General features: G+C 37.0%; 1 protein-coding gene across 6 annotated transcripts in view; it reads left to right on the top strand.

The window, feature by feature from the left end:
- Kmr (kramer) overlaps positions 1–19330 on the top strand; it is a 278588-nt gene that overhangs the window by 76434 nt on the left and 182824 nt on the right. The window contains exon 1 of one of the 6 annotated variants that reach the window (XM_064125103.1): positions 9871–10006. The exons of the other annotated variants lie outside the window; for them this stretch is intronic. Coding sequence (XP_063981173.1) covers positions 9975–10006 — 32 coding nt within the window. The 5' untranslated portion in view covers positions 9871–9974. Of the gene's footprint in view, positions 1–9870; positions 10007–19330 lie in introns of those variants that run through there. 6 annotated transcript variants of the gene reach the window in all.

Here is a 19330-nt window from a genome sequence, read left to right on the forward strand (position 1 = left end):
CTTATTCTCCATTCTCACTCGGGTAATCCACAAAAATTTTCCGGAAAGTTCGTTCTTCAGAGTGTCTCAAGAGTTGGGAAGTAAACTTTCTCTCCAGAAGGGGAAATAGACAAGTGGTGAGATAGTGGTAGTGAGGAAACTGAAGAAAAATAATTGACAGTGAGAAGGTCCAGAATGGCTTATGTACAGAGCCGATTCCAAGGATTCCTAGAGTGAGTGGATGGTTCCAGATGGAGACTTTTTCTAACCGAAAACGTAGTGCTCTGGCATTTGGGTGGGAATGTGGATGGGGTGAAAGAGGGAGAGAAAAGGTGTCTCGGGACTATAAATAACTTAAGCCAGAACCATACATCGTGGCCGTGGAGCGTTACTTCCGCTACGGAGTGGGACCACTGTACCATCTGTAGTCCAGCACTGGGCTACCTATGTTACTACCCCGGGGTTTACGGAATTGAGCCTATCTAACCCTGAAAAAGGGGATCGATGGAGTGGTTGAGCTGGTCAGGGCATTTGCCAATGGTACGCTTATACAGATCTGGGGGTGTTCTGAGAGGGATTCCCTTGATCTGTAGATTGGTGAGGTGATTGATTTGGAAATTTGGAGCGAGTATTTACGAACGCCAAAGATACGGCCTTTGATGTCGAATAGATCAATTTATTCTGGTGCTGCTCTGGTCGGTCGTAGTACTGATGCACACTGATGTGAGGAATTGGTTCACAAATTTAGGGAAGATATGAAGTTGAAAATTGGAAATTCAATATGAGGTGGTCCACATGCACGGACACAAATAGTCTGTAAGAAGGGCAGGATAAACCTTTTGACCTATTCCCTTATTTTATTTTTAAATACTCGTCGCCACGGCGCCTATGCAACTAAGTCGCGAGATGACCCTTTCACCTGCTGCAATTCAGTTTTCTTCTGATTATTTCATTTCTTCCTTAAAATACCTTGTGTCTACTGAAACTCAAAAAATAATCGACATGAAAATTTGAAATTGTGTACACCTTTTGGGTCTCACGATAATAAAATTTAGTATTGAAGATGAACGAAATCGGCTGATTAGTTTCTGAGATACTCAACTTCATATCTAAAACTTTGTTCTTCATTACCTCAAAAACTATCGCTCTAATTAGTTTTTTTAATGTGCTTCTTAATGTTACCTACGTAGATCAAACATGAATATCCCCCATTGAAAAGTTTAGAGATATCCGAATTTTTCAATTTTCCGTTGAGAATTTACTTTTGGATATATTAATCCCGCTAAAAGTAGTAGCTCGATTTATCACTTAATACTTAGATATCAAATACTGAGCCAATATCTTTACTATCTTATTTATATGTAATTCGTTAATTAAAGTCATTCCTTAAAAGAAGATAAATTTGGTCGAATCCAGTTGGAAGCACATTACCACTATAATCGATAAGAATTGAAATAGAAAAAATAGATACAAAGGACAACTGTCACATGACCATCCTCGCAGACCTCTTTTCCGGCCCTTTCTGCACCCTTAACGCCTCCCCCCCTCCTTTCTCTTTTGCATCCCAGAAAAGACAAAATGAATCAGTCCCATTTCTCGTAATTAAAAATCGAACCCAATTAGCAATCTTAAGATGATATTTCATCTTCCAAAAATAAATTTCATCAACACCAATTACTCCCCTTCACGTCAACCCTGAAAAAACCATGAGAAAGGTTCACCGAACAATACCATTCACCACCACACAGAGTCTCACGTACCGATCTCGTTCATCGAAAGGGTAGTAACAGAGGGGGTGAGTTTTGGACCATGGCCACTCCTTCGAAACCACAAATGAGATTGTCAACACAGATTCTCGTAGAGTGCAAACCCGGCACATACGTGCTCGTCGCTATAATTAAGCCATTATCGATATCCCAGCGGAATGAGAATATATAGGAAAGGGGTTACAGAAAGAGGACGTTGTGTTATATAATCTACAGCCAACCCCTACCCCTTTAACGAATACCGTGGGAGGTGTGGAAGATAATTCCGTTGTACCCTGGGGGTGTTACACCGGTGAGCATCTATCTTTCGTGATATCAAATAACCGATAGCTGAGGAGTAGTTGGTGTACCAAGGGTCACGGTGGAGGTATAGACATGTGATGGTGATGGTGATGGTGATGGCGATGGTGCAGGTGAAAGTACGTGTGCATTCATGGGTGTTCGGCAATGCGGAACTGGTCAATTTATGGGAAAATTCCATCTAGTGAATGTTGACAACAGGGGGGAGGGGTGTGGAGAAGCCCATATTTGTAGGGGAAGGTAGGGTGAAGTGGCGTGGGAGGGAAAGAGGGAGACTCAAGTGGTACGTCGAACAGAATGCTTATTAGTGGTCTCTGTTTCGGTCAAAGGCAAAATCGGCTCTTTCCCAGGTGGGGAGTTACCATTGGTCCAATCTTGGCCCAAGCTAAGACCAAGACTAACATAGCTTGGCTCAAACTTGAAGACCGAGCCTGGATTTAGCTTGGTTAATCATTGATTTGTAATGGTAATCTAAGCTTGGACGACACCAAGTTGCAGCTAGTTCGGGCTTCTGCCAAAGTGGGACCAACCTTGGGACAAGCTTGAATATCGAATATGATCCGAGCTTGGTGTCAGTCGTCAATCAATGCTCTCATTTAGCGAAAATGATCTTTTATGACTAATATATTTCAATGTTACTAGTAGACTAATGGAGCTGAATTTTGGCAAAGACTTAGTCCTCAGTAATATCTGTGATTTGGTGAGATTTGATCTTTCTCGCAATTATTTTAGCCGTTTATTCCGTTAATTTTCTAAGAGTGGGCAAATTGATCATGCGCACATACAGACATGTTCTTCAAATTTTGTATTTCTACATTTCGGACCATTCCACATCATTTCCTATTAGAGTTTACATTTCAAACTATTTATCAAAAATTAATTTACAGTTGGACTGAGTAGGTCTTTCTACGATTTCTGTTTCTTTTATTCTCATATTTCCACTTGAAATTGAAAAACACTTTTATGGGTGAAAGTTCTGAGAAGTTTGGGTCTGGTTTTTGGCTCTAAACAGAGGTGCATGAGTGGGACTATTGTTAATGTGACTCATCAGGCCCAGAGTGTTGTGGTCCTTTAGTCTTCTCAGTTAGTTCCTCTAAGGGAATCAATCAGAGCGGTTGTGCCTTTCGAGCTTATAAAATAAAAACAATAAAGAATATTCACACGTGTAGAATCATTATAACAATCCCATTTTCAATATTTCCAGCTAAAATTTAAAAAATTTGCAAATCGGATGAAAACAAAACTCAAATTCGGAATCAAAAACATGAGAGGTCCGTTCTACCCTCCCCGGTCCGTTTTGCCTACCCTGACCCCCTCGATGTAGCTGTGTTTTGACCACTCCACATGCCAAGTTATACATTATATGTTTCCTTGCTGGTCGCTGGAGAACTAGAGCATATAATTCTATATTTCAACGATCTTTCTCACCATTGGGGGTGGATTTCGTTCTTTCCTGGTTATTTCCCCCGTTGGAGGCGGTCCACATGGAAGTATCCTAGGGCAGTCCCAGAGAGTGTCATAATGTTCGTACTCGTTATGTAATGAATCGCTCATATATACTATCTTTCGCCGACGGTCATGCACTGAGTTTTGGAAGAATTGGCCGAGCTCCACGACAATGTGAGATGCTTTTTTTCGTATGGCGACACAGCGACTAGTAGAGCTGGCTGCTCTACTATTTTGTCGTTTGTAATAGGAGTCACTTTTGACCATCTTTCGGTGCCCCAATTTTAGGAGAAAATATTATTCATCCTGGAACACGAATACAGCTCCAATGAAAAAATATCAGGAATAAAGAGTAGCAATATAGTATAACTCACATGCCACTCGTGTTCTCAGATGAGGATACGAGGATAGATAAACACTTTAGCCACAATAATAGTAGTTACGTGGAAAAGTAATTTAGCCAAGAAGAGCAAACCGATGAATGAGACAAAACAAATGATGGTATGCAATTGCGAGGTACAGCATATTCCAAGGTATCATATTAATGATCCTTAGGAGGCAACTTTTTTTTTCTTCTATCACTCACATGGGCTTTATATATTTAAAATTGTCGTTCTATATATTGTTGTGGATGGTTTCATGTATATATATAATAACTCTAGATAGAAGGTACTGGATGGTAAAATATATATAGAGGAGAGTGGGACAAAACAGATTATTTAATTTTTTTTTATTAATATAACCGTTTATTTCTAGTATATTGTATTTTCAATGGTAAAATCGATAACCGATTGATTTTTAAACCATTTTGTTATCTTCTACGAATCGATCAAGTAACACAAAAACATTTATTATTAATATGTGTACTCAATCTCTTATAGATGATGGCAAAATTTTGAATAAAATATCTCTAAAGGGATTTATCATGGAATATTTTGAGTAATGCCTCTATGTGCTGTAATTGCAACAATTCACTAGACTTATAGTCTTTTTTAATTGTTTACTATTTGTCGACTCACTTTACACTTAGCATCTTCAAATAACTCTGCTGCGTCACTTGTTAACTATTCTATTACTGAGTCGTATGAATTATTCCACCAAATTCACTGATCAATCAAACAGACTTAAGAGTAACGATATTAATGTGGATTGGCGGGACTCAAAACATGGAGGGGGGGGGAAGAACGTAATGAGCGGTTGCGATTCTTCTGTTCATCAGGGAATAAAATCCGGTGGGGGCATTTTGCGGTTGTTTTTAAAGGATTAAAAACATATTAACGATGACGAGAAAATGATTTTTTTCCAAATATAATCGTCAAAAATCGCATATGTTTGAAGTGATTATAAAATATACTTTAAGTAAATCAGTTTTAAAAAAGTAAACTAAGTAAACAGTATTTTTTTGGTTTTGAATTTTCTATAACGGTTTTTATCTCCAATATTCTTGCACATATTCTTCATGTAGACCATGTATGGATTATGTAGAAGTCCTATATGTTCTATGTAGAGATTTTACCGTGGGGGATAGTGGTGCCGTGAGAGATGTCAGGATACATCAAAAGACAATACTTTAGAGGGATTGTCTGGGTCACAGTAAACATGGGAATTTTTGGTCTCTATCCAGTCTTGAGGTACAGACTATCGATTTTTTTCATGATGACTAGGAGGCAATGGATTTAGTCCTGTGATTTCTAATATGGAGAATAAAAATGCACTCAAGTTAGAGCTGATGATGTAACCGTGATTTTGAGTAATCTTAACTCACTCGTTAATCTTTTATCGAATAAAGACTTGAAATTCACATCAGCATATTTAGTTGACTTTCCTGAAGGTACTAAATTTGAAATCAGATCTGTTGTTCTCCTTGTATGAATAGATTTCCATTTTGTTCGATTAAATTGGAAGTGACTGTTAATTGCTTATTAGAATTCAATTCTAATTGAGGTAGAGATCGATATATGTGAAGATTTTCATTCCTGCATAATTATAATGATCCTAAACGAATGGGGATTTCTTACCCCCTAAAATATTGATTTTTGAAATATCTGTTTGCCCATCATTTCATATAATACATCAATATTTTATAACAAACAAGGACAATCTCATAATTATATTTATCTGTGATACTTTTGAAAAATAATCAAAATAATTTTACTGTGATATTTTTCTTCCATAACATTGACCTGTAACACTGCGATTCTAATGTCTCTAGTACAGATTAATAAAAAATTGTAAAAATCCTGAATTCATATATTATTGATGAAGATGTTGGATTTTTCATGAAATAAATAAATAGAAAGCTAAAATCAATCTCATTTTCTTTTGAGTGTTTATACTTTAAATTGAAAAAACATTTTTATAGACTGGAATTCTGAGAAGTGTGAGGTATGATGTTTAGGTTTGATTTTAAGTATGCAGACAAAGGGGAGTTAATAGAAGTCTTTGAGAGCATGTGACTAAAAGGTCCAGGGTGTCGTTTCCCTTTGTAAGTCTAGTTAGTTTCTCTAAGGACTCGGTACAGAGCGGATGTGTCTTCCAAGCACAATTCGTTGAGTTACGTAATAAAGGCGAGAAATAGTTTCAATTATGTCCAGAATTATTATTTAAAATAACCCAATTCCAATAGTAGAAATTTAATATTCTCATATACTCACCTCAATTTTCGATGGCAATAGCATCTGCTGTTCATGTGTGGCACGAAACTGTGTAGAATTCTCGTTCGGAATATCTCAGGAACGATCTCACAGCTGTCAATGGTGATGGAAATATGAGAAAATATTCCGGGTTTTCATGCTCAAAAGAAAAATTCAGCAAACGATTCAATCTCTTCAGGAAGTTCGAGCACGAAGTGAATTAAATAAGGAAAGAACATGCATTTTCATGACGGAAAATATGGAGGGATTGATATTTTTTTCACTAAATGGTGATCAATTTTTTACCAACACCAGGATATAAAGGAATATTGTCCTTATTGATTTGTGAATAAATTATCAGGTATTATAAATGGGATAGTGATAATGATTCTAAACGTGTGATCTTATTTATTTTTTTTATTTTATATGCTCGAAAGGCACAACCGCTCTGGTTCGTTCCCTTAGAGGAACTAACTAAAAAGACTAGAGGGTCACAACACTCTGGACCTGATGACTCACATTAACAATGGTCCCACTCATGCACCTCTGTTTTGACCCATGAAAACAGAGCATACACATCATACTCCAGTTTCCAAATTTCCAGTGGAAAATCCGCTTTAAATTCATGTCAGAAGAACATTTAATTGGTAAAATTATATTTTACTCTCAATGTTGTCGCGGATTTGTTCACCTCACTGTCTATGTCACACTCCATAGCATCAATTTAATTCTCCATTTTCCAATCGGCCCCAAGAATCCTAGTTGTCCTTTAACTATTTCGTCATCATACAGAATTCGGTTTTCCGGTCTTTTTTAAATCCATTCATTTTGTTGCATACCCACTATAAACCCTAGTAGTTTCCCAAAACCTTACTTCTGTTATCCAGATGTCCCATCCAGAATCGCCTCTCCAATCATTTTATTAGTATAATCCGCGCATTTTCCAATCCCTCATTTCTCCCTACCTCCCAAGTTCAGCCCTCAAAGGACATTCCTTCCTGAATTGTGACCAATCAAAGATCTTGGGCCTTTCCCCTTCCAGTTTCTCCAACCCTCCGACTTACTGGCTAAGTACTTTGTAAAATGCAGTGTTAGAATCAGAAGACAACAGTTTTACCCCTCGAATTGAATTAGTCAGCTAGAGCTGAAGTTTGTACTAGTAGACTCGAAATAAACATTTTTCAAAGAGAAACTACTTTTACTTTTTGGAACCCAATAATTTTTCAAAAAACGTTCAAGGCAAATCGCTACATTAAACTTTTTGTTGTCACATTGTTCACGAAAATATACTTTTGTTCTCTTCAGCAGATTTCATAGATTTAAAAAAAAAAGGTTTCATCTCCCCTGGACTTTGTTTTTTAAAATTGGATTGAGAATTCAACTGAATAAAGTTGATATTCCATTTTCCTTCTTTGAATGTTCGCAACATATTGGAATTTACTGTTCGTCATACTTCAATAGCGTACGTACATTTTATTACTCCCAATAAATTCTCCTTCGCTTCATAATTTCAAATCATCCCACCCTCAAAGGCCCTTTCTATCTCCACAAAACCGACACGGTAAAATTTCCTAGTTCCCAAAGTAAATTATGAATTTCACCCAAAATTACGAAGATGAAAGGCGTGAGATTTGCAAAAAAAAAGTAATGACGAAAAGAAAAAGAAAACATGCAGAAAAAAATAAAACGAAGAGAAACAGGAAAGTCGATAGAAGGAGAGAGAAGGACAAAAGGGTAATATGAAGGGCTGATTGTGAGTCAGAGTGAGAAGGAATAACAAGGAAGCGCGAAGATCCACGGAGGGGTTGGCTTCGTTCTTCTTTCACTTGCTGGTGGCGCGATGGTGAGGAGAAAGGGGAAATTCGAGCGGGATGATGCGCGTTGGTCGTCCCTCCAACCCCTCATCACCCTCATCCTCCTCTCAACGATGAAGGGGTGGGGAAAACCCCTCCACCCCTTCGCGTTTGTTGAGTGCGTCAGGTGGATGGGGGAATTGGGGGTAGCGAAACGAGGATAGAGTCAGCGAATCCGAGCGAGTGCGAGGGGTTGCGCGGGCCAGGGGGTGAACGAGTCGTTCGCTGGTGAGGCAGTCGTGCACTCGTCGCGTTGCGGGGTGGCCAAACTCTCCGGGCCAATGCATTTTTATCAAAATGGTTAGCGAATACCGAATGTTTTGTAATCATCTTTCGACCATTAATTGCACCCTTATCGGACCATAATGACCTTCTGGAGTGACCTGTGACCTTCCTAGTTCATGGAATTCAGTGAATATCGTGCGAATAACTCACATTTTCACCAGAAACTCCTTTGGAATTCTCTCGGAATGTTTTTTTGTTGATTGTTATGATGCGCATTGATCGTTAATTCATCATGTCATGAGCGTTTGGACGACATTGGCAACTGACAGCTGATGATTAATTGTCATGGGAATGGCTAAGTGAACTTGAGCAGTTTGAAAATACTTTGGAGATACACTTGGGGACTTTTTACCTTCTCAGTGAGTTTTTATTGCACTTGTGGTGGCTCCCCGAGCCGGTGAATCGGCTCTCGATACTGGCACGTGTGAGGATAGGGGCGGCATCCTCTTGTCGAGAGAGCAGGGTCGAGGTCGTTTGCACACTCGACGCTTCGCACAACGGACTCGCCCTCGAAAATAGCCAGGCCTTTATGTTTTGTTCCCCTTTGGTACATTTTTTTTTCTAGAGTGTATGCAGTTACCACTCAGTCGTGAAGGGGATATTGTCGCGTCTGTTTGCTTGACTCCGGGGAAATATAAATACTGGGAATGGGGAGGTGCCGTCTCGTGTTTTGATGATGAAAGGAAACAAATCGAGGAAGAGGTGAACTGAAGGAATGATTTATTTACTGATTGTTAAAGCCTTTCGAGGTTCCTCCGCGTTCACTGGGCGGTGCGTCTAAAATCAATTGGGGGGAATCGATCTTCAATCCATTCAATTAATTGAGTTTCGATTAATTCATCGGTTCAATTAATGTTCTTATGCTTGAATATTGTGGGGTTGACGGTCATGTGTTGAAACCCATTAATGTGGAATTCGTTTATTATTGGAAATATTCAATCTTCCTTGGGTGAACTTATTTTACGAAAGTAATGACTTCCCTCTCAAACTTTCTGATGACAAAACTAGAAGAATGAGAACTAATGAAAAATTAACCGATGAAATTCATTGAATAGTCTTTTGCAAAAGAATATATTGTTCAAAAAGAGATATTTAATCTAATATTAATATAGAAAAAGACATTTATTCGATCATGAGGACATTCTGTTCTGGTAAAAACTTGAATTTAACGTAATTTCTCTAAATTCCAACTATTTCAATTTGTCTCTAACCAGAAATTAATAAAAATACATCAGGCACGTAGACAGGCATATGGAAATTTGGGGCTGGAGTTTCTGCATTGGAAAACATGAAAGGGGCTGCTGATTGAATGGCACATCAGTCTGACAGCTTCCTCGTCGATTGAATAAAATTCCAACTTCGTTGTTTTCCTCAATTTTGCCCCCTCCCTCAATTATCTTAGTGATTGCCATGAAACGATGGTAATTTCAGGATAGAAAACTTAAATTGAAAGATGAATTGAATTGGAGACTCTTGAAAGTGTTCAATGAAAAAAAGAACGATAAAATGAAGTGGAAAAGATGGTCAATAGTGAAGAATTTTAATTTAAAGTCACCAAAGTTCGAACGGAGAACTCGTGAAAATAACTTTAAGGGCAACGCAGTTATTAACATGTAAACAAAGTGAATAGATTAATAAAGGATAACTGAGTGACGCCATCGAAGTTTGATGATTGGAAACGTTCGGCGATTGAAAATCTGAGATAGTTCATCATGTTCACCTGTTTGTGGAACTTTCTTGAGTGGTAAGAGACTTGCAAAGATTTTAGAACAAAAAGGATTTGCAAATTAAACTGCTTTTTCACAATAAATAGCCGACAATATACACTGATAGAGAAAATTAATTTTAGTTAAAAAATTTTACTGAGAAGAAAGTTTGTCTGAGAGTGTGTGATGTTTTTGGCGCTGACTTCTCTTCAAAAATGCCCTTCAATTATTGTTGTTTTCACTTGTTTGTGGTTTTAATTATCGTGAGTAATACTTTAATAAACAATATTGAAGGAAAAAATAGATCGCACTGGAGCTCGGGCCTATAACGATCAGATCCAACCGTTAACAACAAAAGTTGGCCCTTTTATGTCATTCATTATTTTCGATTTGATGGTTCCGCAGTTATTTTTGGGGACAACTTATCGAGTTATTGTTAGACCACGGGTTACCTTGGGGTAATTATAATTTGATTCGCGTTGACTGACGATAAAAAATTCCTCTTCCAAAAATATTTATTTGCCACCAGTAAATTTATGTGAATATTGCCATAGGAGATTCTAATTCCAGAGGAGCTTCCTTGTGGTTAAACAATATTTTTAACACAAGAAATTCCTTTCTCAGTATTGCCAATCAATTGTACTTAATTATGAGAACTCGGTCTTTGAAAGATTTTCAGAAGACAATATTTGTTTCTGAAGATCTTTTGAATTTATTTGTGGAAAATATTCTTAAAAATTTCTCTTCCGAACATATATTCCAGCAAAAATTGTCTTCCCAAGATCTTCCAAAGAACCTTTTGGGATCCCCAGGGAGATCTTCCGAAAATTTTTCAATGATTCTACTGAAGAAAAAATGCAAAATTACAAAATTGCTAGGTTGGCGATAAAGAAATGGAAAATAATAATTTCAAGAAGAGGTAAAGTATTGGACATTACATCAACTGGAAAAAAATTGAAGAAAATTAGAATTAGAGAGAACAAATTTTCGCTTGAACCCAGTCGGGAATTGAAAAGAAGTATTTCTCCATCCTTGTGGTAAATACATAAAACTTTAATTACCGTAGCATAAAAGTTATGCCGAATATAACATGTGAAAATAGAGACTAAACCAACGGGCAAGTGGATGCCAATAAAATCGACATATTGCATCATTTCGCTTTATTTGGATTTTCCTGGTGTCAGTTTAACGTTTATGATTTATTTTTAAATCTAATTTTTTCTAAGTCTAATTTTTTTTATTTTACCTCGTTTGTATGGCTGTGACATTTAACAGGAATCCATCTTTGGTAAAATTTATTGATAAATGTGCAGAGGGAGAACATTTTTTTTAATGACAATTTTATGTGAAGCAGCTACTGTTTTGTTTGTTAGTATGCAAATAAACGTGGTTTACATCGCTTGTTAGTTTCCAATTTCACAGTTAAAACCGGCAATACATTTTAATTTAAAATTCATCAAATGTTAACAATCTGACACTCAAGGCACTTCAACTTTCCTTCGTTTTTTCGGCACTGAAGATTTTTTTGTTCCAAAGTAACTTTTGATATATTAATTATATAAATATCGTCGATTTTTGTTCTTGACCGTATACGAGACAGAAAATAATGTACGTCATTCGGTTGAAGTCCTCGGATTTTTAGTCTATGTTCAGGTAGCCCTCGGCATAGTTCGGGTAGACGAAGGGAAGCAGAGTCCCGCGCAAACACGCCGAGTCCTTCCGAACCACGCTCGGCTTCCCCTCATTCAGCCGAACTATGCCACTTTCCTCCGAACGGTGCCGATTCCTTCAAAAGCTTCGGATTTCATTTTTTATTCAACTTTTATTATTTGACGTTCATGTTTACGCCATAATCACCGATGGGCTCATGTAGCGGTGTCGAAAATTCATTCTATGTTCATTGTATGATGATCGAAAAGAATTTTGGTCGTACCCGATGATATTGAATGTGCTCTTCACCTTCTGCTCGAATTACCTTACGTCTCTTGGAAAATATATTGATGCTTCATATTATAATGAGGAGAATTTATGTTTTTATCCCAATCTTTGGAAATTGAGTACAAACAATTGAGATGAAAACGTTTAAGTGTCCACTTGGAAATGTCAATTACAAAGTTCGCTGATTACTTATTAATTGTATGAATTTTTAATTATCACGGTCGACGTTCCGTTTCTTAATTTTCGTTTTCAATCAATTTATCTCGGCGCAGGTTCTTTTTTTTTCATCCAGAAGTCTTTCTCAATTTTTCTTTGTTTCCACGTTCAGTCAACCTCGAATCGATCGACGAGCATTAACGAGCACTCAATAGAAAAAAAATCAGGAAAATGAGAGAGGGAGGAGGATCGGGAAAATTGCAAACTCCGGCTACATCTTATCGCATAGAGTTTCTTAAACCCCTTTGCACCTGGGGCAAATTTTCTTTCTAGAAACGAAGGTACTCCGTATTTCATGGACCGCAAAGCTGTAATTCCTTGAATGCGTTTTCTTCAGTGAAATACATTGTCAGAGGTTTCGGAAGAATTCCTTCGACAATTCTATGGAAATGGTGAATATCGTCGGATTAAATTAGTTTCATAAACATATTTTTTACATATCGGTACATATTTGAAGATATTAGTTACAAGAAAGTATTTCTTCCGTTTTATAAAATGAACAAATTCCATTTTATTATTCCACAGCTGAAAAATCTAAAAATTTGAGAGAAACCTTTGAAAATATATTCTGGAAGACAAAGTAATTTCATATTTAAAAGGAAGTGAAGTGGAAAATAAACCATCTGATTAACTATGAATTCATATCGTAAATTAGTGATTGCGACGTCACATTTTAAAACTTTTCAGGTGTAAATTGTCTCAGCTGCGAGTGAAAGAGTTGGAAGCTGACATATAAAATCACTAATTTCTGAGATGGCTGCAATTAACAGAATTGACCCATTTATCTTATTCCCTTTTGATAGGCTCATGTCCGCTCGGAGGAAAAAGTTTTTTAAAAAGTACGTTGTTACTTCTGTCACGAAACTCACGGCTTACAATTTTTTATAGGACTATCTTTTACACTGAAGAGAAAGAAACTTTTCATTAGTTCAGATCATCAAGAGATTTTCGTCTCGTGCTAAAGATAACGGCAATTGGTTCATCGCAATAGAGTTACTTCTTAAAGTTACATTGAGAGAATAGATAAATTATTATAAAGGAACGGATTTAGGTTGTTAAGTTAGGCTCCCTTTAGTTCCACCAAACGTTCGGCTGTTAGTAGTTAACGAATGTGTATTTGATAAATGTTGTTCGAGTTGACATTCGCCGGCCAAATTAATCATTCGTTGAGTATTAACGAATATTCATTTGATTATGCTCAACTCTACTATTGGGTAAGAGTTGAACAATTTTGTTTGAAATAAATAAATCGTTCTGTGAGTGTATTTATCAAGATGATAGTACTCAAAATGTCATCTAAAAAAATTATAACAAAAAGTGTTACGATTCATAAAATTATTCCTTCAAAATCTTATCACTGGAAATATTTCAACAGAAAGAAACATGAACTACTGTTGGGTATCCATGCATGATACAACTACCCCTTCTGCTACCTCTAAATTACTTTGATAATTATACCGAGCAGGAGACCATGAATTAGAATATTATCGTTAGTTATACTACATAAATCGTTTTTTATTTTTTTCTTAAGTAAAATGGAAAATTTACTGCATTCAATTGAATCTAAATTCAATTTCAAAAAACAAAGTCCCTGAAAGATAAAAACTTTCGATTTTAATTCTGAAAAAAATGTATGAAATCTGCGGACAAAAAAGGATTAAATTTTTGGGAAAAAAGGGCCAAAAAGAAGTTTTGTGTAGTGATTGACGCTAGAAATGTTTGAAACATAAATAGAAATCAAAAAGCCAGCCAAACAAAAGTTGTGCGTGATGAAAAAGAATAGTTGAAGGAAAATCCAGGTTCTTGGCACTGATTGGAAAATGGAGAATTAAGTGAGATGAAAAAATGTTGGTGCTCTCTGTCATTTTCAGTCATTTTTCCCAAATTTTCCGGACGAACGACCCCACAAAACTTTGTCTTAGGGCATTTTTTTACTAAATTTTATTTTTGTTTTCTTTCTCTATTAGATTTTGAAGAGTATAATAACATGAAGAAATAAATTTCAAAAAAAATCAACATAAATCATTTTATCTTGTTGCCACGAAATTAGATATTCAGACACAAAAATAATTCTGGCACCACATCTTTACCGTCTAAAAGTATAATCCGTATCCCCGAAATTTGATATAAAGTTTCCTGCTGCTCGAATATCTCCAGCCGTATTATTCTGTTTATGGAATAATTGAGTTTTAATAGAATGAGCTCGTAGCTGTGATGTGCATTTCCGATTCGCCCGTTGATTCGTCACGTTCATTTGAGCCATTTCTCGAGGCGGTGTTCATCGTTGCGGCATTTGGCTGCGATAATTCCATTAAAAAAACGCTCCAGCAAGAAACACTAAAATTAAATTTCATTACACGACAAAATATTATTAATCAAAAATATCAAATGACTAAATATTACTAAATAAAAATATCATACGATACCATACTATTAAGAGAAACATCACACATAAAAAAAATATTGATTTTAAAATCAAAGGGTAAGTTCTTGCCAGTTTCGTCGATCTTCAAAAATCGATTCAGTAATAAAATAAAACACAAAAAGAAAATTAAAACACATAATATTTTTTCGAAGACAACTTTTGACTGGTAACATTTCAGTAAATAATATTTTGATGAATAATTATTTTTCACATGTGATATTTTCCAATAATAATCTCTCGGATAATATTACGTCTCGGTAATATTTCGTCGTACTACCTTAAATTTCCGTAGTTTTTTTTTCTGTTGATTGAATGGCAATTGTCGTTATCAGCTTGTTAAATTCAGTTGAATATGCAGCTGAGTAGTTTTGAGTCTCGAACAGCTATCGGCGCTGAGGGTTGCTGGCACCCCGAGTGATGTAACTTTGTCTCGCTCGGATCGCGTCACACGATGAATAATAAGCAACTGGAAAGTGCTCACCTCGACACACCAGGTTGTGGGATGCGTATCGATCTCTCCGGCCAATGTGCACATCTCTTTCCTTCATTTTTATTTGTGGTTCTGTACGTACGCGTCATACATTGTATTTGGAAAACACCGGCACTCACAGAGCGATATAATCGATTTCCTCCCTGTTTCAGTGACATTCTATCCTTTTTTATCAGTTGAATTCAATAGTTGTGCGGGGTTACAATGAACAAAAGCGAAATGATGAGGGACAGAAGCTGGAGAATATTTTCACAATGTATTTGGAAAAGCGTCGGAGTTTATGAGGTCACTGAAGAGTGTAGAGCGAATAAAAGGTTAATCTGATTATTTGAATTTTGATATTGTTGAATTGTTGGAATTGTTGAATAAAGTGCGCTGGTGAATGGATGATGGAATGAGGATTGAGTGGTTGATTAAAAATTGATCAAGGCTGATCGAGCCTGGATTCTCAAGGTTGAGCCAAGCTTGCATGAAGTTCGAAAACTCACAAAGTCTTCAGACTACTGGAATTTCCAGCCTTGATCGAGACTTCACCGAGAACCTTCGATCAACCCTTCCAGCTGCTCGATAATTTCCCAATAATTAATTATCATTGATAACTCGTTGAAGTATTTTAGTGGAATATAATTGGGCGCTTTGAGGAATGTAATTTATGAATCTAATAATTATATGGGCTGAATGGGAAACTGACGTCTGAGTTTGAATCAGTCTTGGATTCGACAATGAAATGGAGCTTCATTACTTCCTGGGCACTTCATCCTGGAAGAACAAGACTTTTTCAAGATTTGATTGAGATTGGAAGGGGCATATAAGGCTCGAGTTGCATCAATATGGGATTCAACGATTGAATCAAGATTACCTCCACGCTGGCTCTCTCAGGCTGGATCTACGTTGTGGACGAAGATCCATTGATCGAAACCTAGATCCGATCCTTTTTTTTATTTTCCCAATTAAGCTTATCGAAACCTAGAGCTTTATACAGCTATTAAAATATGACAAGATAGTAATAATTAATAATAGTGATTCACAATAGTGGAGGTTCGTTATATACAATTTTTTCATACAGATTTATACTTTAATATTACATTGGTTAAGAAATCAGCTCAGCCATTGGTTCAGTCTTTTTTCAATGATTTCAAAAATATACGTGCTTCATATAGTGGGAAATATCTCAAAATCCGAAGTCCATGAACCATTGACTCTCTATGTTAATCATAGAGATCAACAATACTCACAATATTAACCTGGACAATGTCACAGAACAAGCATTTTCGGGTGCCCCTGCATATATCGAAATTTTTTCAATCCCTCCCATGAGAAAAGAACTTTTAATTTCACTGTGAAAAAAAAAATTGGAAACTTATATCTGAACGATTCCATTCAGAAGAAAAAATTCTGCATAAATTGACTCCTTTCATCGTAAATCACTTAGAAATTCTTTTCATCCTCTCGTCAGCGAACTGTTGCACCAAAATCCAAGTTTGATAGAATTTGCCAAGCGCGATTACAGTTGTTATTGACTTGGTTGATTCAACAGTTGCGCGATGAGACTGAAATACCTCGGCATCAAGTGTATAGTGTATTCGTAATCTGTTGGGATTTGCGGATGTATTATCACTAGCGTTCGACTGGCAGCTTCGGATGTAAATCCCTCTTCCCCACAATCTTAAGGTTCTCCTCATCCTCTCCTCCCTTTCCCACAGATGATACACAATAGGAATGAGTAATCCTCGTGGTGTGTATTTTATATATCGCCTCTGGGAAGGGTTTCACCTCGTTTAGGTATCTTTATGGTTATTGCTGGCACGTAATGATGTTATCATCGCACTGTTTTATTTTCCATATTGCTGGCAACCGAGAGGCGTAATGGCCAACATTATTCAAATGTTAATGCGGTTATCCATTAACTAATTTTATAGATATATATGATTTTTTCCGTTGAATTATTTCAGAGTGAGATTAATGCATTTTTTCAATTATTTCGGATGATACAAATTGAAAACATTGAACGCATATAAATTGGTTAATCATCGATAGGAATTCGGTGAAAATTGAAATGGAATGGAGCACAAGGAACCAGAAATTTTTTTTTCGAAAATTAGCTGATATTTGAGAGTCGGAAAAATTATTTTTCTTGAACAGTTGTTATTTACAAATCAATAATTGCAATTACATGAGGAATTTTGGTTGTTAGGTGTGAGACCGATTTCTATAAATGTTGAGATTATCGATCAGTTTGATGCGTTTGTGCCTGTGAATATGGGCCAGTTTGTGAAGGGCAAAACTCATTGTCAGTTTTTGGAGTATGTTGATGATGGGTTCCCTCGTATTATTTCAACCCAAAAATTAACAAAAGCATTCCCTGGTGAAGATTTTTCGGAAGGCACTTTTTATTTGGAAATATGTACAGAAGATAGCTTTTCTTGGAAAAACTCTCCAAAATATTATCTTCCAAAAATCTTCTAACAAATTTTTCGGAGTCGCGGGTGATCTTCAGAAGATTTTTGATGATTCATCTGACAAATTGTGCCCGATCCTGTGCAGAAGAATTCTGCAAAAGAGATAAAGCACAAACATTTCCCATCCCCCGTACCTTCATGAACATCCACTCAATCGATTTACAGTATTTTATCCACAATTAATTTTTCATTTTGAAAAGTTATTCTCTGAATCTACGAATTTTCCCTCAGCATCACGTGGAAGTTTTTACGTAAGCGTAACCCTAGGCAATGCTTGAAAAGTACGTGTATAAAGGGTAAAAGTAGAAAGGGAAAATGGAAACACGTGCGTAGTTCATGGAGCGTTTTTCATTTGCCCTTTTACCACTTCTCATACCGCACGAGTTTTCCAACGAAAATTCCCGGTTACTAGATGTACCTCTTGCCGTGGTTATAAGAACACAGGAAGAGGGGTTGGGTGCTGGGTATATTCGGGCAATAATTCAGTTTCACATTGAAAGCTCCTCGGTTTATGGAGGGGTGGGGGCACTAGCCGGAACACGCAAGCGCCCTTACGGATGAAATAGCACAGTCAAAAATACTATTTACGATTATACTATTCCTTTCGAAAACGATCAAGATTAAATCTCAATTTTCCGAGTTAAAAGCAAATTCCCCCGTCAAGTTAGGCTTTCAACAATTATTAAAGAGTCAATGTTTGAAGGGTAAATTTAATTTCGCCTCGTGGGTTCACCAGGAGCTCGTTGATGGTATATTAAATGGGGTGATAGTTCACTTGATGAATTTGCTGTCATTCTACCCGATCTAACCTCGTTCTTTTCCGGTTTGGGGTCTGATAAGTGGTACTTACAGGCCAAGAGCTGCGCAGAACTCGGCTAACCTTTCGTTTTCATCGCGCATTTGTGCGCAAATTCATGTGAAATAGTCGAATATGTAATTATTACTGTACATATATTCACGACAATATGGGTTTTGCCTTGACAGCCTACCCCCACCACATCAATTCTACATACAAACCCGTGCTCCCCACTCTTTCCTTCAAGAGAAAAACTTCAGCAGCATAATACCGGATGTTGGTAGGGCAGCAACGAGGCGAGTCCCCCGCCCCCCTTCCGCTGAAGAAAAAATAAATGACCGAATTAAAAAGCTAAAGAAGAAAACGAACGAAAAATCCCTAGGGCGAGTGGTCTAGGGATTTTTCAGTCGAAGATGAGGGCCGGCACACCACGCGAGTAACAATCCCTAGGACAATAGTCATAATTGTCATGAACATTCCGCAATTTCATGACGGAACATTCAAAGTCAAGGCGATTCTATTCTATACGAAATTTCTCATGTGAACTTTCCAAAAATTCTCCTAGGCGCCATGACACTTTTTAACTATATCCGCAGCATACGCAATGCACATTTACGGAGGCCGCCGTGACAGGGCTCTATTTTTTAGATATGAAAAAAAAAAATAACGTTGTGGCCAAAAACACATTTCCAAACGAGCGAAGTGAGGTAAAATAACATCATAGTCACGGCGAAAAAAGTGATTCTGATTTGTGCGGTTTGTAATCCTGGCCTTCGGCTCGGACTATCAAAAGCCACATTCGTCAGAATTATTTTTTCCGCCCTAGGCGTGACAAATATTATTTCCCCAGTGATGCCCTTTTCCAGGTTTTTTGCAGCGTATTTTTCGCAGGTTAAATGACGTTTTCCCATCTCTACGGCAGTCAGCGCTTTGTAGTACGTTAAGACCACTTTAATCATTCTGCCACTGACGCACAGTGACAAAAGGGAGGGGGAGAAGGGCAAAATGAACGAGGAAGCATAAAAAATAATTGTAAAA

Source organism: Diachasmimorpha longicaudata, chromosome 1 (genome assembly GCF_034640455.1).
Source record: "Diachasmimorpha longicaudata isolate KC_UGA_2023 chromosome 1, iyDiaLong2, whole genome shotgun sequence".
Taxonomy (NCBI): Eukaryota; Metazoa; Arthropoda; class Insecta; order Hymenoptera; family Braconidae; genus Diachasmimorpha; species Diachasmimorpha longicaudata.